Source organism: Eptatretus burgeri, chromosome 1, assembly GCF_056783735.1.
Source record: "Eptatretus burgeri isolate ZD-2024b chromosome 1, Ebu_testis_v1, whole genome shotgun sequence".
NCBI lineage: Eukaryota > Metazoa > Chordata > Myxini > Myxiniformes > Myxinidae > Eptatretus > Eptatretus burgeri.
Window position 1 is genome coordinate 124,919,275 of NC_140961.1, and position 22,152 is coordinate 124,941,426.

Sequence of the window (22,152 nt, forward strand, 5' to 3'; positions counted from 1 at the left end):
AAATATAATCCTATTTGGTGAAGGCGGAACTTTAAGGAACCACATGATCACATCGCTTACGTCACACGCATCGTCTCGAAGCTTCCCTCTCTCGTCAGCACATTTTAAAATTTTCACTCAATGGGAACCGGTGTTAATTCAATTGTTGCGATAATTTAAATATAATGCGTGATAAACTCTCGTGGTTAAAACCTTTTTAAAAATAAAAATTTATAAAATAAATAAATAAATAATAATAATAATAATAATAAAAAACAAAACAAACGACACCACGCCGAACTTGCACAATCATATACCTCAAACGGAAGGAGCACAATGCCTTCTTCACCTGCGCTACAAATTGTGATAACTACATTTTAAAAACAATAATCATAAAAGATTACACTTCTTTTGAAATAACTTTATCCCCACGGCAAAATAAATAAACATCTGCCGTGCAGGTGAAACAGTGAGTGCGTTCTCCGAGACGCTAAAACATCCCTTCCCCCACTCTCTCCCTGTACGAATCTGTGCCTCCTGGAGGTAATTAGTGGGTAGCGACCTCACCTTTCACCTCTTTACCTTTTAACTATTAAAAAACAGGTGTGTTCCATGAGCAAACGATTCGCTATCGCTTGCTAAGCTAATCGTTCCATATCAATCGCTTTGCAAGCCGCTTCTTGGAAAACAGCGCAAGCAATCAAAAGTGTTGATGAAGGAAAGCGATCTGATTGAAGACACAACGTGTCCACTTATGTTAGAAAAATGGCCATTGGATTCAACCCACTGTACTGGACCACATCCTACCGCAACACACCTTGCACCACACCACACCACCCGGGGTGGTCAATGAGGTGGAGGATGAGGGTTTGTGGTGTTTGTGAAGGAGGTGGTATGTTGTGTTTGAGGGTGTGTGTGGTGTGCATTGTGTGAACGGACTGTCGACTCTGAGTTGATTGTTTGTCTGATAAACTGTGACTGTCTGTCTGTGAATGTGACACTGTGTGACAAGACTGTGACAGTTTCTCTGACGGGTTGTGATTGTCTGTCAGATGGAATGTGACGGTCTGACAGAATGTGATTGTCTGATGGAGTGTGGCTTTCTGTCTGTCTGATGGAGTGTGGCTTTCTGTCTGTCTGATGGAGTGTGGCTTTCTGTCTGTCTGATGGAGTGTGGCTTTCTGTCTGTCTGATGGAGTGTGGCTTTCTGTCTGTCTGATGGAGTGTGGCTTTCTGTCTGTCTGATGGAGTGTGGCTTTCTGTCTGTCTGATGGAGTGTGGCTTTCTGTCTCTCTGTCTGTCTGATGGATGGTGACCCTAACACAAACTACCCCCACCCTGCAATTATTTTCCCTTCCCCAACCTTCAACAACCTTTTCCGAACCTCCAACTCTCTCTCCCCCAACCTTCAACTCTATTCTCCACCACCCAACTGTCTCCCTCACCACCGAACAATCCCGCTTTATCCTCTGCAACGATGCTGTCCACATTTATTACTTTGTGTTTAACTTATTTAAACACCAATTCAATTGCTATCGACTATGTATTCAGGAAAAAGGGCAAACTGCTTACGTAATGAATAGATTGAATGCAGAGTGTTATTTGAATGCAAAACTCTACATGTATGACTGGCTCTCCATGACGAACAAAAAGTTCTCCCCCCCCCCCCTTTTGATGTACGACACATCTTTTGGCAGCCAGAGTGGAGTGAAGGAAAAATATTAATTAATGTTTACTCTGGAACTACTGTATCAATAAATGTGAAACATGAGAGTTATGATGGAACAGCCATGTGGAATGGTTCGAAATTTCAACTGGATCGGGCCCAGGGTTTGGCAGCCATGTTGGATTGAAGGTCTGGGTACCCGGTCATCACTGCCAGCAGTTGTAAAGTGGCAGTTCAAGTTATTATTATTATTATTATTATTATTATTATTATTATTATTATTTTGTTAGTAATGATTCTAATTTTGCTTTCCTTCATAACATGGCGATGTTTCTAGGTAGGGTTGATTAGGATGCTCTTTTTGGTAGAAAAAGACTCTTTTTATACAAGAATATGTTGTGTGTTAAATTTTACTTTTGTTATGGACGATTTATTTGCCCTTTCCACAGTAAAACCTTGAAGAGAAACAAGCACATGGCAATGGGGCGTAAAAAGTTCAACATGGACCCGAAGAAGGTACTTGCCCACAAGCACATTAATTTTTTTGGAGCATCAGACTGCTTGGGTATCTTTTGTGTTTGCCAATATGAACATGGCTGTGTTTGATTGGATAAATGTTAGTTTTAGAACTTCCTTCTGCAGAGTTGTCTGTCATTGTTTCTGAATTTGATCTGTTCTGCATGGTGTACAGTATATCAAGTTTAGAGCTGGTCAGTCTTTTATTGGTTTTCAACATCTGTACGACTTTGTGACGAGTTTTGTTTTGTAGGGCATTCTGTTTCTGATCGAGAATGAACTGCTGAAAAGCTCTCCTGAAGAAATTGCACAGTTTCTATACAAGGGTGAGGGGCTCAATAAAACTGCCATTGGAGAATATCTTGGTGAGAGGTAAGGTCCCACTCATTAGCTTGCCTCTTGACATTTAGCTTCCTTAAATTGCACAGTTCCTTTAGTTATTAATTACTTTTTGTGATTTGCTGAAATCTTGAGTCGCAGTGCATGTTGTACATATTTTGTGAACTTCATGATCATGTTTGAGATTATATCGGTGCAGCTTGCAATCTTGTTTGTCATTTGAATCTTGCATGAGAGTGTCATTGGATATTGACATGGGTAGTTTGGTGTGTCAGCCTTGCAGCCTGAACAGCTGAGCTACACTTGAAAGACCGTATTATGTTTAGGACCATGTTGACTCTCAACCCAACCCCTCTTTTAACCCTAACATTTTATGACATTTGTAGTTTGTAATTCTGCGAATGTCTTTCATCAACCTCTTCATCTAGGGATGACTTGAATCTGAAGGTGCTTCACGCCTTTGTAGAGCTACACGAGTTTGCGAACTTGAACCTCGTCCAGGCCCTCAGGTACATCATGGTGTGTCCATTGTTTCTGCATCACAATTTGTGTGACTCTCTCCAGCTAGCTGGCTGTAAATCTTTCCAACTTGCCCATTACAATGACGTGAAACCTCGATGCCAAATATACAAGAGTTCTACCAATGCTTTATCCTCTTTATTGCCTCAAATTGCTTGATTGGACACTCGGCCTTTCCATTTTGGGACCGCTTCATTTGTATGAGCAGTTTGTAATGCTCTTGAGTTTTTTTTTTCTTTATTGTTGTGCTCGTTTACTCTTGTAATTAATAGTCTGCTTTCACTCTTCAATCCCCACTTTTGTTTTAACGCACACCATTGAATATTTTCCACAGCATAAGAGCCTTCTGGAATATAAAATCTGTGATACTTTTTTAAAACGAGATGGTATTCGTATAATACATACCCCAGGCTGTCTTGATAAAGACTTGGGGTGAGCCAACTCTTGTTTTTTAAGGTTTTATATTTTTTTTAATCCAATATGGCTGCCAGACCACATGACTGATGATATCATCTTTATCAAACCAATTTTCCCATGGGTATTTGATCAATGAGTTAAATTTTGCATTGATCGGTTAAGAGTCATTCCATCTGATATCACCAAATTTAGGATAATGTTCCCAGTTGACCCACTCAGATTTACTTTAAACTTTCATAACATAGTTTGCAGGTATCAAAATGAAGCTGCGTAAAATTTTAGGTCCATAGATGCGGTCAACTCCGAGATATTGAGGGTTGAAAATGTGGTTGTGGCCCTATTTTTATGGTCGTTGCGAGCATCACAAAATGAACGGCTACTTTTAAACTCCCACAACTTTTTAAATATTAATGCAAGAGCCTTGAAATTTTCAGAGATTATTCTTCTATAACTGCTCTGTAAGAAGCAAACATAAAACTGAGTATACCTCTATTAAATTTTATGACCTGATCAGTTGAAATCCAGAAAAAAAATGTTGGTTTTGTATGAAGACCCAACTTTGAGACCCCATATATTTTTATTGACTCATCCCAGAAGCTTGAAATTTTTTCATGTAATAACTGTATGGTAGTAGTATTCAAATACATGTTTACTTTTCCTAATCAGTCATATATATATAATACAGTCATGATCCCTCAAAAATTGAAAATTTTCATTTTTCCCGGAAATTCAGGTGAGGATTGCAAATATATGACAAGGTATACCACTTCAAATTGTTCACCATTGGAAAGAGCATATTCAAGTTTACAAAAGTGTCAAATATCAAAGTGGTATATTTTTTAAAATATATTTTCTATTTTTTTTAAAACTGTTGTTTACACAGTCGTGAATACATGAAGTGTGTGCATTGTGTGGGCACCATGGTAATTATGAATAATTAGTTCTATGATTCAAATTAATAATACAAAAATATATCACATACTGCAATAACAATGTAATATCATCTTTATCAAACCAATTTTCCCATGGGTATTTGATTTTTTTCATTTTCATTTTCATTTCACATAAATAATTTGAATAGGTCCTTGATCTGCTTTTCCAAGTCAGGTGCGAGCTTGTCCTGCCTCCCAGTTGTCATTGGGGGAGCATCAATAACTTTCATCACATGGACCAAAGGAACCCAACAAATGTCCTCCCTTGAATGTAACTATATACACTGCTGACATCAGCAGATCAGCCACTATTCCTGAGTTCTATTTTTAGCCCCAGCCAGATAAGTTAAGCTCTTGCTATTTCCAAATGAGAAACAAAGAATTTCAAAAATGAAATTCAAATTTCAAAGTCTTGTGTTCATGGTATCCTAATAGCAGATGATATGTATATATTTTATATACGTGTACTACACATATGTACTACATGTAAAAGGACTGTTCATTAAATAGCACACACAACGTGCACAGCACTGGCAGAACATCATTTATTCAAATATTTTTAAAAAATATTGCTAGAAACATTATACCACTTTGATATTTGACAATTTTGTAAACTTGAATATGCTCTTTCCAATGGTGAACAATTTGAAGTGGTATACCTTGTCATATATTTGCAATCCTCACCTGAATTTCCAGGAAAAATGAAAATGTTCAATTTTTGAGGGATCATGACTATTATATATGACTGATTAAGAAAAGTAAACATGTATTTGAATACTACTACCATACAGTTATTACCTGAAAAAAATTTAAGCTTCTGGTATGGGTCAATCAAAATATATGGGGTCTCAAAGTTGGGTTTTCATACAAAACCAACATTTTTTTTTCTGGATTTCAACTGATCAGGTCATAAAAATTAATAGAGGTATACTCCGTTTTATGTTTGTTTCTTACAGCAGTTGTAGAAGAATAATCTCTGAAAATTTCAAGGCTCGAGCATTAATATTTAAAAAGTTGTGGGAGTTTAAAAGTAGCCGTTCATTTTGTGATGCTCGCAACGACCATAAAAATAGGGCCACAACCACATTTTCAACCCTCAATATCTCGGAGTTGACCACATCTATGGACCTAAAATTTTACGCAGCTTCATTTTGACACCTGGGAACTATTTTATGAAAGTTTAAAGTATATCTGAGGGGGTCAACTGGGAGGCCTACGGTGATATGAGGTGGGATGACTCTTAAGCGGTCTCTCCAATGAAGATTTTCAGTCCCCCAATATTTTCAGTCCAATATGGCTGCCATACCACGTGACACATGATGGTCATTTTTGTGAAAGTCCTGTTCAAATTTCAAGTCGATTGAATAAAAATTGACCATTTTAGAAATTTAGTCTATGTTGACCTCAAAAATAATTGGTGGTTGAATTCAGTGAGCTGATCTGAAAATCTTGTTCAAATTTCTAGTCACCCAGATGAAAATTGAGGATTTTAGAAAATTAGTCTTTGTTGACCTTTGGCCTATGTTGGCCTCAAAATAGTGACTGCTATGTCACATGGTAATGTAACGTGGTAAAGTTTCAATGTCCTCCCCTGAATGGTCTTCGATGTGCACTCTTACCAAAATGCAGACACGACGTACGAGTTTTTCCAGAAGTGAGATATGCTACCGATCGCTTAACCCTGCTTTTTGCTTCACGAGCGCAGGGTAAAAAGCTTCTTTTCTACACCTTGTTAAATTTTGTTTGGACTCTTGTACATTTTGTAATCTGAGTGTCTCATCAGTTATATTTATAGAAATAATAAACCCTTAACTATCCACGCTTGTTTACATTCACATTTTAGCAAACAGGATGCTTTTTTACCATTTTAGATTCTCGAAAGAAAATTAAAAAACCTTGTATATCAATATGAACTCTCAGGGGTTAAATTTCCGAGCTGTTTAAATGTCTGTGTTGTTTCACAGCATTGAGATCAAAGGAAAAACAAACAAGTAAACCCTTGATCAAGTCATCGTGCTTTCTAGGCTGTCAATAAAATGTATACAGACTTCAACATCCTCACTCTAATTGAAGGCCCGGTGTTTGTTTGTCATGCTACTACTCCTACAGTTCTGGGCCAATTACATCCAGACTTGCTACAGAGGATTAGCATGACCCAACTTAATGTATAGGGGTGTTTTTATCTTTTGCGATAGTCTTGGGAGGAGTGGGGGGGATGCAAATTCTCTTTGTAAATGTGCATCGTGTAGCGCCGCCTCTAGTTGGGGGAGAGTCTTGCAAGTCTCCACCATTTACAGTGCCGTATTCCTGTCCCCACATTTTCCTGTACAGTGAGGTGTTTTGGTTTATGAGCAGAAGGTATGTTTTTGCTTCATGCACGTAACCCTTGTTATTATTTTGTTTTGTTTTTTGCCTTTAAGAGATGTCAGTTGTGTATACACCGCCCAAATATAGGTATACGTCAGAAGAACGTGTTGCATGCTTGGAACAAGTTCCCCTGTCGGGCAGGCACTCTGCTCGTCTAATAAAAAAGAATCAAATAGCAGAACTGAGTGGTGATGTTGAGTGTGACAAATACTTAACACATGGCATTAGTGTGTGATGGAATGATTGCACAGCATCACTCAGCTGTTTTCCATAAGGCAGTGCAGAATGATTGTATATATGTATATATATATATATATATATATATATATATATATATATATATATATATATATATATATATATATATATATATACATATACATATACATACAGTGGCCTGCAAATTACGAGTTATGTAAAAACAATTTTTCCAAATGAATTTTTTTATTCATAACTGAAGAGATCAAACTAAACACTTAGTTGAAGGAGGTTACATGTCAGACACCTGCAAAAAACATGTACAAATCAAAATTCACTGGTTGTAAAAGTACTTAACCCCTTCGGTCAATACTTGGTGGAAGAACCTTTTGCAGCAATGGCTGCTATGAGTCTTTCTGGGTAGATCTCCACCAGCTTTGCACAGTGAGATGGTGAGATGTTTGCCCATTCTTCACGTGAAAATTGCTCTGGTTCTGCCAAGTTTGATGGGGATTGTCGATGGACTGAAATCTGCAAGTCTCGCCATAAATGTTCAATTGGGTTCAAGTCAGGACTTTGACTGGGCCACTCAAGAACATTTATTTTCTTCTTATTCAGCCATTTCAGTGTGGCTTTAGCTTTGTGCTTCACATCATTGTCCTGCTGAAATGTGAATGTCCTACCCAGTTTCAGATTCATGGCTGACTCAAGCAGGTTTTCATCAAGGATTCTCCTGTACTTTGCACCGTCCATTGTCCCTTCTATCCTGATAAGCTTGTTAGTCCCTGATGATGAAAATCAGCGCCATGCCATGGTCCTGCCATCACCATGCTTGACTGTGGGGATGGTGTTGACTGGGTGATGTGCAGTGTTAGGCCAGCACCACATGTAACACTTTAAATTTGGACCAAAATGTTCAATTTTTGTTTTGTCTGACCACAAAATGTTTCTCCAGATTTTTCATTAAGCATCACTAACATGTTTTTATGCAAACTGCATTCAAGCTTTTAGATGCGTCTTTTTCAGAAGTAACTTCTTTCTTGCCACCTGTCCACAGAGGCCAACTTTGTGAGAGGAAATGGATATTGTTGATTGCTGAACACTGACTCCCATCTTGTACATAGAGCCTTACAAATCTTTCAAAGTTATTGTTGGATTTACAGTGACATCCTGAAGCAGTTTCCTGCTTGTCCGGCTGCTGAGTTTGGATGGGTGACCCGAGCTGGGTAGAGTCTTAGTGGTATGATAAGTCTTCCACTTCTAAAAATGGATTTCACCGTACTCAAAGGGATAATGAGTGACTTTGAAATCTTCTTGTAACCCTCTCCTGAACGGTGCTTCTCCACCACTTTGGCTGATTTCTTTGGAAAGCTCCTTGTTCTTCAAGTTTGCCTTGTTGGTTGACCAAGTTTGTTGCACCTTAAAACTCCTTTGATAAGTGTGGGAACTTGATTTCTATGTTAAGCCACTGATTACACATCAATGAAACCTATTACACTTATTTTGTAACTGTTCAAACAAATAAATAATTTGCTCCTGAAGTGATTTAGGGTTAATTCGGGAAAGGGGTTGAATACTTATGCAACTGAGAATCATCTACATTAAAAAAAAATTTTTTTAGCTGTATGATTTTGGAGTAGCTTGTGAAGACTATATATTAAGTTTGATTTGAAAGCATCATTAAATAAGCTAAGATCCCTTCAAAATGTGAAAACTTTGGAGGGGGATTGAATACTTTTCCAGGCCACTGTAAAGTCTGCATACATTTTATTGAGACACCATGTATTTGTGGTGTCTGTTTGTTTGGATGGAAACAGCCCAAACTGAAAATATGTTGGTCGTGTATCACAATAAAGGTTCATGCTGGTATCGGAAGCAGCCAGTTGTCTGCTTTGTGGACATTGCATATAATATAATTTTATATCTGACTGACCTTGAATCTGCACCAAGATCAAACAAGGTAGACACCTCTTCCTTCTGTTTTTTATGCCTCCGCAGACGAAGGCGCTGGAGGCATACTGTTTTCAGGTTGTCTATCTGTCTGTTTGTGCATAGCAGACTTCATTACCATGATAACTTTTGAACCACTCAAAGGGTTTTGATGAAACTTGGTACAAGTATGTACTATGATCCATTGATGAACTGATTCGATTTTGGGTTCAAAAGGTCAAAGCTCTGTGGTCATTAGAACTTTAATTCTAAATCTTTTACCACAATACCTTGTGAACCACATAAAGGATTTCAACCATACTTGGCACAAATATGGACTGCAAATCAAAGATGAAATGATTCAATTCTGGGTCTAATAGGTCAAAGGTCAATATGCCCTTTTAAAATCATTTTCCAGATCAGAGCCCGAGTGAGAAGCATCTCATGTTTTCTCTTTTCTCTCTCGCACTCTCTCCTTTGACCTATAATTTTTCAAGTGACCTTTAATTGAGTTCAAAGGTAACGGTGGATTGACACTTAACTCGAGCAGAAGCCTATCCATCGACACATTCATGTCCAATTCTATTTTCTAGTTATTCTTCATTTATTTTTCAGGCAATTCCTTTGGAGCTTTCGTCTTCCCGGGGAGGCGCAGAAGATCGATCGTATGATGGAGTCCTTCGCCACGAGATACTGCCAGTGCAACACTGGGGTTTTTCAGTCCACCGGTGAGCTTCAGAAAACTTGATTCGATTTTGAAAGAACTTGAGTCTTCACACAGAAAATTTTTAATTTTCTCAACACATTCTTGCCTGTTTGCTATTCATGAGCAATTAAAAAAAATATATGTGCAGTGTCCAGGCTCTTGGAGGAGCCAGAACATATTAGCATACTAGCCAGCTACCACGGCTAGTATGACCTGTATGCGCTGTGGCAGAGTCCACCAACATCTGGAATTCTGCAGAAGGGATGTGGCACCATTCTTCGACGAGAAGGTCAATCAACTCGCACCTGTTTGATGTAGATGGAAAACTCTGTCTCAGGCGTCGTTCCAGATATCCCCTAAATGCTCAATTGGGTTCAGATCTGGTGACTGAGAAGGCCATAACATATGGATAACATCAGTACATCAGTGTCATGCTCATCAAACCATTGGGTGACCACCATGTGCTCTGTGGGTTGGGGGGAGGGGGGGGTCTCCTCTTGCAGCCATAATTATCGGCAATCAGGCCTGTACAGCATTTTTAACTCACCTGGACTTTAATCCAGTGAGCTTATGCAATTGAGCAGTGGTGAGTGGGTGAGTCAGTCAGTCAGTCAGTCAGTTTCTAAAATACTTCACTCACTGGCACTTGAACCAAACACATGGTTTTTATGAAACTTGGCCACAAGCTTCATAACTGATGCCGAACGAAGGTACGTAATGACCGCATCAAAATCTGTGCTTACGCTCATTAAGGGGGTTTACGGGGTGGGGGGGAGGTTAACCCCCCACCTCTCTTTTCCGAAACCACCTGCGCAATTTTGATGACCTTCATTTTGATGACTTGCCCACAACCTTCATCACCTGTGATGTACCAAAGTATATCAACCACATCAAAATCTGTGTTCATTAAGGGGTTCTACGGGGGTACCCCCCAAAAAGATATTTGCATGCTCCAAAACTACACACGCAATAGCGATGAATCTTGACCACAACCTTCATCACCCATAATGTACCAAAGTTTGTTCACTGCATTAAAAAAAACAATAAGGGTTTAGGGGGTTTGCGGCGGGTTTGAGATCCCCAAATTGGTATTTGCTCTTCTCTCCGAAACTACGTACACTTTCGATGAAACTTGACCTCAACCTTCATCACCCATGATGTCCGAAATTTGTTCATGGCATGAATTTTTTTTTAAAGAGCAGGGTCTAAAGGGGGCTGTGGGGGTGGAGGTGGGGGCGGGGGTTGAGTTGAGCAACTGTTGCTCTTGATCCATGTGAGGCTCAGGACGAGCTGTCCTTTTTACCACTCAGCCCGAATTGGGCGAAGGGGTATTGTCGTCACAGGCGTTGTCCGACGGGTGTCTGGGCGTCCGTCCGGGCGTCTGTCAACTTTTGGTTTCCGTCAATTTCAAGGAGAACGCCTTGTCCGATTAAATCCATTTTTGCAGGGTATGTTGGGGTTGAGTAGAGGAAGGTTCCTTTGGAAAATGGGCACACTGCGATTTTCAATGTGGCCTCCATGGCAGCCATCTTGATATTGGTTTCCGTCGATTTCGAGGAGAACGCCTTGTCCGATTAAATCCATTTTTGCAGGGTCTGTTGGGGCTCGGTAGAGGAAGGTTCTTTTCGATATTCAGTGCGATGCGATATCCAATATGGCGGCTAGGGCAGCCATCTTGATATTGGTTTCCGTCGATTTCGAGGAGAACACCTTGTCCGATTAAATCCATTTTTGCAGGTTATGTTGGGGTTGAGTAGAGGAACGTTCCTTTCGAAAATGGACACGCTGCGATTTTCAATGTGGCCTCCATGGCAGCCATCTTGAAATTGGTTTTCGTCGATTTCGAGGAGAACGCCTTGTCCGATTATATCCATTTTCGCAGTGTGTGTTGGGGCTGGGTAGAGGAAGGTTCCTTTCGATATTCAGTGCGATGTGATATCCAATATGGCGGCTAGGGCACCCATCTTGAATTTGGTTTCTGGACAATAACTTGAGAACGGCTTGACAGATTGATTTTATTTTCATGGGGGTATAATGGGGGTTGTTAGACGAAGGTTCCTTTTGATATACAGCACAATCCGATATCCAATATGGCGGCTAGGGCAGCCATCTTGAATTTGGTTTCCGGACAATAACTTGAGAACGGCTTGACTTATTGATTTCATGTTTGTGTGATATAATGGGGGTGTTTAGAGGAAGGTTCCTTTTGATATTCAGCGCAATCCGATATCCAATATGGCGGCGAGAGCAGCCATCTTGAATTTGGTTTCCGGACAATAACTTGAGAACGGCTTCACACATTGATTTTATTCTGGTGAGGTATAATGGGGTTGAGTAGAGGAAAGTGCCTTTCCAAAATGGGCATGCTGCGATTTTCACTGTGGCCACCATGGCAGCCATCTTGAAATTGGTTTCCGTCAATTTCGAGGAGAAAGCCTTGTCCGATTAAATCCATTTTTGCTGCGTGTGTTTGGGTTGAGTAGAGGAAGGTTCCTTTCGAAAATGGGCATGCTGCGATTTTCAATATGGCCACCATCTTGAAATTGGTTTGCGTCAAGGGGCTGAGGGGTTACGCCCGCTTTGCGGTGCTATTTTTTTTAATCATTAATTTTTAAATTTAAATTTAAATTTTTTTTTTTTTTTTTTTTTTTGTCCACAACCTGAAAATCACCAGTGGGTTGACAAAAAGCTCAGCATCAGACATTTTCCAACAAGACTATTTATGAATCATTGCAGAAGCCCAGGATTCCAAAAGGGCTCTTAGCTCTGTGAGGATCTGTGTGGAGGTGGACTGCTTCAAAACCAAGAAGGCCTATTTGGCCAAAATCTTGTCGCCAATAAAGATCATCCAGAAGCTACGTCCATATCTCATTGAATTTATTCCGGTTATGAACTTTATACAAATTAGGCACTCCACTCCGTAGTGTGGTGTTCCAGATATTTCTCAGATATATATATATATATATATATATATATATATATATATATATATATATATATATATATACATACATACATACATACATACATACATACATACATACATACATACATACATACATACATACATACATACATACATACATACATACATACATACATACAGTAGACTAGGCGTAAGTCATCATCATCGGGACCGAGAAAAAAGTGACTACTTAGAAATGTGACGACTTGCGCATATGCGAACATTCATGATGACTGTGGGGTGAAGAATGAAGTCGCGCGTGGCCTGGACACATATGTGTGAGAGCCGGCTATTGTACCAAAAGGAAAACGCAATCCTCGGGGCATAGGTGGGGGTTCATTGGTGAGTTGGAAAGTGATCAAGCAAAGATGGAATTCATGAACAGTTTATGAAAAGTAAAGATAATTAACAACTGTAAGACAACTCGTATACCATCGGTGATGATATGGTGACAAATTACATGACACACAGTCATCGTGGTGATGATTACCACTCAATGCCTATGTGTGAGTGAGTGCGGTAATGTACAAAACAAGCCAATATGAAACCATGATCGGACTTCAACACGAAGCTCGATTGATCCTTTACTCCTTCGCGAAGTAATCCGTTATGTTGGACTGCCTCAAACTCTTGGGCATCTGGTGCATGAGAAGGGACTCAAACCGGTCATTGTATTCCATGATGTTGTCTGGGCAATCCTCCACCAAAAGACAGTATCGGCGCATCACATCCAGACAGTATCGGCGAATCCACGCTGCCTGATTCGCCGCACTTCTTGACCTTGCTGATTCCCCACCTCACTTTGAATCTGTCTATCCAGTGCATTGGCAAGGTCTCGGCATCATCATGCCCGAGGTCCGCAGCGAATTTACGTGCCTTCAGCAGCAACATTTCACCGTCCAACCAAATATTTGGCTGAGCCGACATTTGCCGAAACCAGATGATGAGCGCGTCATCGACATCTTCAAAGGACACACATTTCATGCGTTTCACACTTACCACCGGCCTCGTGATCTTCTCCACTTGTCCAAATATCTTGCCCTTATTCTTCAAGATATCGTTCAATGTCTGCCGTTTGATGTCCAACTTCTCAGCGATGGCTGTTTTCTTCATCAGTGGGTTTGCCTCGCAAAACTGGATAATGTCGTATTTTTCTTGGTAGGTTTTAGTTGTAAGCTTACGCTTCGTCGCCATTGTCCTGCCTGCAGTGCGATCAACGTGTGTACGCAGTTATAAATAGCCTATCACTGGTGGTGTAAACCAATGAGCGAGCATCACGATTCCATGAAATCGGGCTTCTCACGAGGCAGCAGTTCCATGTGACGAGTTAGGAGTGGTAATTTACTTGAGTTTCCATTACGCGGGAACGGACAGCATCTGACGACTTAGACGAAGTGACGACTTAGAGATGACGACTTACAGAGGGATGACCCTTTATTCAAAGGGATTTAACATGAGATAAATTCGGGACTTTTTGACGCTGCCGACTTAGGCGAAGTGACGAGTTACACGCTGCCGACTTACGCCTAGTCTACTGTACATATATATATATATATATATATATATATATATATATATATATATATATATATATATATATATATATATATATATACACACTAGTAAAGGTTCCCGTCTTCGACGGGCATCACTGGCAACATATGGTAAAAGACAGAGAGCATGAATGGATTTTAACCATATATTATATCATTTTTATCCATTGATTTATGAGGATGTTCAATATCCCTGTAAGGATCAAGGCTATGGCTTGGACTTGGGGGGGGGGGGGATGCTTGCAACAGAATTTTCATCAGAGGAGTGACTTGAGGAGTCTTCATATTCCTTGTTATTATTGGCATCTGCCATCACGATCAAACTCTTACTTGTGAGACGGTTGAAGTACTTTTACGGAGCGGTAGACTCAAGGTTCACTGAAGCACTGAAGGCTCGACGGCTATCTCTGTCAGTTCAAATTTCAAGGATCAAGTGGCCATTGTTGTTCAATTCAAGTTGGGTTGCCAGATTTTTATGTGCACGTGCTCAATCCCGCACCCACCCGGAAAAGATTCAAGTACACTGTCAGTACTCATCTCCACACTAAAATGATGATCATGATTTTGGGTTTAACCGTAACTGACCGGGCGATACTTTGTTGGCAGTTGGTCAGGCTGGGCAGCGGGTATCGGTCGATGAAAATTTCAAAACGGCAACCATGTATAAAAAAAGCAAAGAAATACTTTGTACTTAGTCAGAAAGTCATGGTTTTGTGAAGAAATTACGGCACATGGAAAGTGCAAATTCGTCAGGTATGAACTCAACTGTTTTCTCCCCAAATCGAGCATGATTCTATGAGCCGAACTCATCTTAGTGGTCCTCTAAAAAATGGGAAACATTTTTATTTCTTTTTTGTGCAATAATCCTCCCATTTTGCAAATGGAGTTTTTGAACTGTTTAACTACCATAATCATCAAAACGAATTTTGAGGGGCCTCTTAAGGAAGACAATAATATTGTTGCGGATTCGCGCCCGCTGGCGTGCTGACGGCCACGTAACTCGAATCGCGGCACGTCGCCCACCGGACGGACAATCCAGTCGTGACCCTCTCGGACTAACGCCGGGAACCAGTCACGGGTGGACCTTTCGGTCTCACCGCGATCGAGCCAATCAGCCCCCGCGTGGGATAGGGTTGCTCGCCAAATTCGACCTACCTAAGTACCCACACGGAGGGTAGACCGGGCGATCGCACCTCACCACAGGTCGACTTCGGACACGGGCCACTTAAGCGACCCGTTCCGTACTATCGGGATAACCGAGCGGTGTTATCGTCGGCCTCGACGGTTCGATTAATTATCGGGCGTATTCAGCCCACTACCAACCCTTTACGTGAAGCAAGATGAGGATTCAATGAAAGAAATGACGAAGCGAAGCGGGAAACAGTTCAACACAAAGCACATTTATTCGCGATGAACGGAAAGCACACATATTCAATTCCACCAAAAGTACATAGAAAAGGAAAAGAAACACAATGCAATTTACACAAAAAGCAAATGCGACAATGCAGATCTAATACCGATTACGCGAGCACACGGCAACACTTATACAATTTTACTTCACAGACGGCGCCGACAACACATACCCAAAACCAAGGAAAAGAACACCCTCAAAGATGAGGCGGGCCTGAGGCCGAGACCGGGTCGGGCCTACCCGTCTGGTGATGAGACGCGGAGCGGCGATGGTGCCTCAACTCCGCGGGCCTCGCGGGCAGTGTCTGGTAGGGGGTGGGAAAGGGGCCCCCTTGGTCGCACTATCTCAGCGCAGGGGGAAACAGGAGGGGGTTGCTGATGCTCGGGGTATAGAGGATTTCTACTCTGCCTCGAGTCCCGCGACGAGCGTCTCCACCTCGGCCAGGTCGCGCCGTCGGCCTCCCTGGTGTGCAGCTCCCTGCACGACGCGAGCACCCCCTCGTCTGCCCTCGCCGCCTCTCCACAGCTCCGTCCCCTCTGTTCCGACTCCAACGCACACGACGACGACCAACTCCTTCTTGCTTCTTCTTCCCAACTCCACCGCCCGCGAAGTCTTAACTCTCGTCCCCTTGACTGACGAACGCGGTCGCTTATATCAGCCCCGTGGCTTCGCTCTCTCATCTTTGACCCCCTCCCTTCGACCTTTCACCTCGCTCCCCATTGGCCCGAGAAAAAGTGGGCGTGAATGCTTTTTGATCCATAAATTTGCATATATCGATCGTCCTGGGGGCGGGGCCAAATCGACCCTCGCTCACCGATTGGACGGAACAAAAGTGGGCGTGTGTCGTTTTTGATCCGTTTTTGAAGTGGAAAATCCGTGGTTTTGTACACGCTGTTCGGCGCGCGCCCTGCACGAGTCCAACACCGGTACCCACAAGCGGCGCAAGAACGGTGGCGATGCGACGGTTGCGAGGTGTGACGTGAAGCGGCGCCGCGGTGGGTGGTTGATGTGGTGGTTGGTGGTGGTAACAATGGCGGTTGGTCCAAATTAAAGATAGTAAAAGAAAAACGGCTATCCTGAAGAGTCGCAGCACGCATAAATGACATGTATTCCCACTAGACAACGGGTTTGGGCCTAACTACACATATACTTACCGAGATATCTCACCTAAGGGACCTGAATGGTGGTTTGCGAATTTGGTAACCACAACAATATCATTACCATATATGTCAAAGCTTGTTTCATTTCATGCAGTGACAAAAATCTGATGGTGGAACAAAAAAAGGGGCGTGCCAAAATATATATATATATATATATATATATATATATATATATATATATATATACATATACATATACATATACATATACATATACATATACGTAACACAAAAGGAGCACACTGACCCTATGACATGATGCTGATGTTGTGTGCATATATTGTTACGCTGCAACATTTCCAAACCGAAATGGCGTCTGTGTGGCACTCAAATCTTTGCGGACTGAGATGAAAGCAGAGTTGTCAATCCAGATTTTGCTCTTGTTGGAGCTCATCAGGACAACATCCTGCTGAAACGTTTATGTACGTCACACAATTTATACACATGATGTCTGCGGAATGTCATGGGGTCACTGTGCTCCTTTCATTAAATGTATTATTATTCCTTACTGGTGAGTAGCAGGGCAGAGACTGTTTGTGTGGCAGATGACACTTGTTACTAAGGACGTACAGCAAGTGCTATGATGGTACTTGATCTGTGCCCTGTTGCCTCATCAACTTCGGACCAGGGTTCGATATATATATATATATATATATATATATATATATATATATATATATATATATATATATATATATATACATATATACATATATACATATATACATATATACATATATACATATATACATATATACATATATACATATATACATATATATATATATATATATATATATATATATGTATACTTTTTTTTTTTCTGCTCCATTTTCGATTGATATCGCAGATTGTTCAGTGGTCTCTATTTTCTACCACCTTCATGCCTGGTGTTGGCTTAATGGTGGGCTTAGGATCCTAGGGTCCTGAGTTCAAATCCCACTCAGATATTGAATTAATACCAGGTGGGGCTGACTCAGCCTGTAATCCTTCCGAGGTTGGCAAAATGAGTGCCAGCATGCTGGTATACTCTGTCGGAGTGGCGACCCGTCCAGGATTGTGCCAAGGAGACTGCTTAAGCAGCACCAACGCTCTGCACAGAGTATGGTCCCAATCTCCTCTTCCTTCTCTTTCGGGTCTTGCACCCTCTTTCCTTTCTTTTCTCTGTCCCCCTTCCCCACCCCATACCCCCAGGTTTCTGCAGGATGTATGTGGTCTGCCATTAACCCTCTTCTGGCAAAATTCAGGTGAACTGTGCACCTTTACTCATTTGTGCTTCTTTTTGTTCCACCTGTAGAACCAACTTCCTCAGTCTGTTCAATCTCACTCTTTCCAACCAGGGCTTTCAAGACAGCTGTTAATCATCCCACCCATGCATACATGATCTTTTCTCCCCTCATTAACCCTCCCCAAGCTCACCTCTTTCTGAGTTTCATCATTAATGGGGTCCCCCTGCTCCCTCACCCTCCTCTTAATTTTTTTTTGGTTTTTTGTTTCATTTCTGATTCTTTCCACTTCTGCATTTTTGCTTTCCACTTTTGTGATTAAGTTTGCATCTGTATCTAGCTGGTTAATCTTTTTTGTTCTCTTCCCCATTGCTCTCATTCTTCCCCATATCTTTTGTTCCTCCAAGTCTCCCTCTATTTTGTCCCTCGACCCTGCCATTTGTGCCCCCCCCCCCTGATTCACTCTTTCTACTGTTATTTTGTTTGTTTTGTTATGGTACATTCTGTGTTCTCGGTCCTCCATGAGCCTCAATTCTGTGTATACAAATCGGTGCCCAAAACTCTAGACTTGGTTGGTGTCTGAGACATTTGGACAAATGCTTGAGCCAAGTATAGATCACAAGTTTATTATCTGTCACTTCTCATTTCAGATACATGCTACGTGCTTTCTTTTGCCATTATTATGCTGAACACTAGCCTGCATAATCCCAATGTTCGAGAAAAGCCAACTGTGGAACGCTTCATATCCATGAACCGTGGAATCAACGAGGGTGGGGACCTTCCGGAGGAGCTGCTCAGGGTATGGTGGGGCAATTTTTACATGGAGACTCGTCTTTTGAGACACGTTGAAAGAATTACAAATTTCTTTCAAATAAAAAGGTGTTTTCAGCACCTTTGGTTGTTCAATAGTCAATGAAATTACGATACGACAGAGTGCCTGATGAAATGTACAGAATTTTGGAAGGAAGCTCATTTGCAGATGTCATTTCTAGCCTTGGGGTTGTCTCTGCCGCAGATGGGGTACAGTGGGGATAGCAACATCGTGGAAAAGCTGCAGCACCTCCACTTCAGTTATCTCTCTCTTTTATTTATTTGTACAAACTATGAGATTCCTGTAAGAGCTGACTGACGACATAGGTTGTCATAAACAGTCTGAACGATGAGTGAAACGAAAACAGGTGGAGAAGGGAGAAATTGCAAGGATCGTATCAATATAGGGGTAAAGCAGAAAGTACCAGTTGATAAGTAATGGAGTTCAGATCACAGCTGCACTTAAATGGCGTAAAAGGGTAAAGGGGCGTAGCAGTTGGGGAATTGGGGAAGTAAAAAGTCAGTGAGAAGAGCTCAGGTCATTGGTTGGGATCAGGGATGACTTGATATGGTGATCAGACACTATCTTCAAGGGTAAATAGAAGACCATTACAGGACAGTCTTGAGGATGCAGTTCCACTGTTGAGAGAGAAAAAGGTAAAAATGATTGGAGGTTAGCAGTAAGCCTATATTTGGTAAGGGGAAACAGAGTGAGCTGCTGGAGGAGCATGAACAAACAATGATGTAAAGTGACAAAGCATCCAGAAGAGGGAAGGTGGGGATTGTGATTTTACAACATTATTTGTGGGATGGGTGGGGTGGGGGTGGACGGGGGTTGAGGAGGCTCTTGTTATTTGGCTATAAGAGAAAGGAAGTGTCGCGTCTGATTTGTTTGCTGTGTTTGATATCCTTGATGGGCTGCCAGAATAGCCTGTGAGCTGTCTTCCTTGGTTGTTGAAATTATTACAATTTATTTCTCAACAGTGTGCTTCAAGTTATGATTGCAGAAGAACATGCCACTGAACATGGGTTTTTTTAATTTTTATTTAATTTATTTATTTATTTGTGCATTCATTCATTTAAAGATTTTAAGACGTGAGCCTTATGAGGATTTGCGTGATGTCATTGCCTAAGTCTTGCATCGCAGTTGCGATTGACAATGAAAGCACTTTGTGTGATGGCATATTGGTTGATTGAACCGTTGTGTGAGTTGTGCAGAATTTGTACGACAGTATCAAGAATGAACCTTTTAAGATTCCCGAGGATGATGGAAACGATCTTACGCACACGTTCTTCAACCCCGACCGCGAGGGCTGGCTGCTGAAGCTTGGTGAGGGCTGTTTGTTGCTTACTATGTGTTGTGTTTTAGAACCACACAAAATCGAGTGTATGATTCGTGAGATTGCACGTCGTCATGCCCGCCAATCATGGTTTTGTATCGTGGTTTTGATAAAACACTGCACAATCCTGAACTGTTGCTGTGTCTTTTGTTTGTGCTTCCATCTTTGGTTTTTCAAAACCCTGTCAATTTATTAAACACATCAACGAAATGGCTTTGATCACTTTGTCTGCTTCCAGGCGGGAAGGTGAAGACGTGGAAACGGCGATGGTTTATCCTTACTGACAATTGCCTCTACTACTTCGAATATACCACTGTAAGCCTCAACACTGAAATCATTAAGGATCCTGATCATGGTCTTTGTATCTTTGGTGTCTTTTTTTTTTCCCTTTGGTAGCAATTCAAATCAAGAACTTAGTTTGAAGAAGGGGTTTTACCTGGGAGAATCCATCTGTAGATGTGGTGGGGGTGGTGATTGGAAAGTCAATAGAGCAGAAAATGCAAAAGCATAAGTTAAATCTGTGTTGTCAAAAAAGTTGAGGTTGAATAAGTTCAACATTTTAAAATAGAGTGGTTTTTGGCAGGATCTTTGCAGTTTGTATTGTGTGGTGTTGGAGGTAAGATGTGTGGTGTTGCTGAGCTAGGTTTTTGACTTTGCCATCGGTCGGAGAGACTTGCACACTGTGCTTTATACAGAGCGTTTGTTATACCAGAGCAGTGTGTCTTGGCCAGGGCTACATTCCTGGATGGGTCACCACTCTGACGTAGGCTACTCGACTGAGTGTGCAGCAATTTGGAATTTTTTCATGCTGTCAGTGATGGCTCGTACTGTTCATGAAGAACTCCATGAGATCTTTAACGTACACCATCTAATGCCGGCAGACGGGATGCCTAGTCTAGTGTCTATCCGAGGGATGGCACATTTATCGATGCCTGCAGAATACACCAGAATGGCAACTTGTGGCTGAGCTGAGACTCAAACCCAGGTTATACGGCTCAGAGGAAAGTATCCATGTGTGTTGGCTATCCTCCCAGCCCACTGGAGGAGAGAGAACATTGGGAGAATTGAAGGGAAAGAGTTTAAATATTTGGGGGGGGGGTGGGAAATCATAAAATGGAAATATAATGACAATCCTGTAATAAAAGTGAAATTGCTTAACAATAGAGCAAATTTGAAATTACATACAGATAAGATAAAAAAAAAAACTATAAGGGCACTCGGTAGAGCGCATACTTCTGCCCTGCAATGCCTGATCCATGAGAATATATTGGGCCCAATACATTTTTGAACTGTCATGCTATATATTGTTTTTGGCCCTCTCTCTCAATGGTGAAGATCTGGATACGAATCTTCACCAAAATTGAATCAATTCATCCTTGTCACACACCCAATCTGTCCACCAAGTTTCATCCAAATTTGTCCACAGCTTTTTGAGATAATCCTGCACACAGACAGATAGGGGTGAAAACATCATCTCTTTCACCTTTGGTGGTGGAGGTAATAATAAATATATATAGACATAAATATCTACCAATGTAAAACACTGTATTTGTATATTCGTCTGTCCCCCTTTATAAGGAAGATTTAAGTTGGGTTTTAAAGGCCAATCTTTTAGCACGACTGTGTTCACGCGGTCTCTTTTTCAGGATACAAAAAGAAAAAAAAAACTCAAACATTTTTCATAAAAGTAATTATGTGTCTTCTTTTAGAAATGTAGGTGGCGACTTGCAACCGGACATCAACGGCGGTGCACATAAACTAAAAAAATAACGACAACAACAAATACAAGTTGCAGGGAGGAGAAATTTGCTGCACATGATGTTCAATGTGAGCAGTGTAAAACGACTGTTCATTTATGTTCATAGGATGTCAAATAATGAAGATACAAGCACACCTGACTCGAGGTCGAGGCTTCTGACTGGCACACTCACGACACTGCACCGTCAAAATCAAATGTCCCAGAACATACAGAAAATATGGTTACATTTGTACGTATAGTGTTTTAAAGTTACGCTTCTTGTTGCGAAACGTCATGTCTTCCACTATCTTTGAATATTTCAAATAAAATAATTCCAACCATTAAAGTCTGATGAGCTTATATACTAGTCTAATATACTGT

General features: G+C 41.2%; 1 protein-coding gene across 4 annotated transcripts in view; it reads left to right on the forward strand.

Annotated features, from left to right (window-relative positions):
- LOC147035343 (cytohesin-2-like) overlaps positions 1-22,152 on the forward strand; it is a 135,674-nt gene that overhangs the window by 88,899 nt on the left and 24,623 nt on the right. For all 4 annotated transcript variants that reach the window (XM_085896971.1, XM_085896996.1, XM_085896986.1 and 1 more), the window contains exons 4-10: positions 2,095-2,161; positions 2,415-2,533; positions 2,929-3,009; positions 9,478-9,590; positions 18,534-18,682; positions 19,912-20,023; positions 20,272-20,348. In XM_085896971.1, coding sequence (XP_085753097.1) covers positions 2,095-2,161; positions 2,415-2,533; positions 2,929-3,009; positions 9,478-9,590; positions 18,534-18,682; positions 19,912-20,023; positions 20,272-20,348 — 718 coding nt within the window. The remainder of the gene's footprint in view (positions 1-2,094; positions 2,162-2,414; positions 2,534-2,928; positions 3,010-9,477; positions 9,591-18,533; positions 18,683-19,911; positions 20,024-20,271; positions 20,349-22,152) is intronic.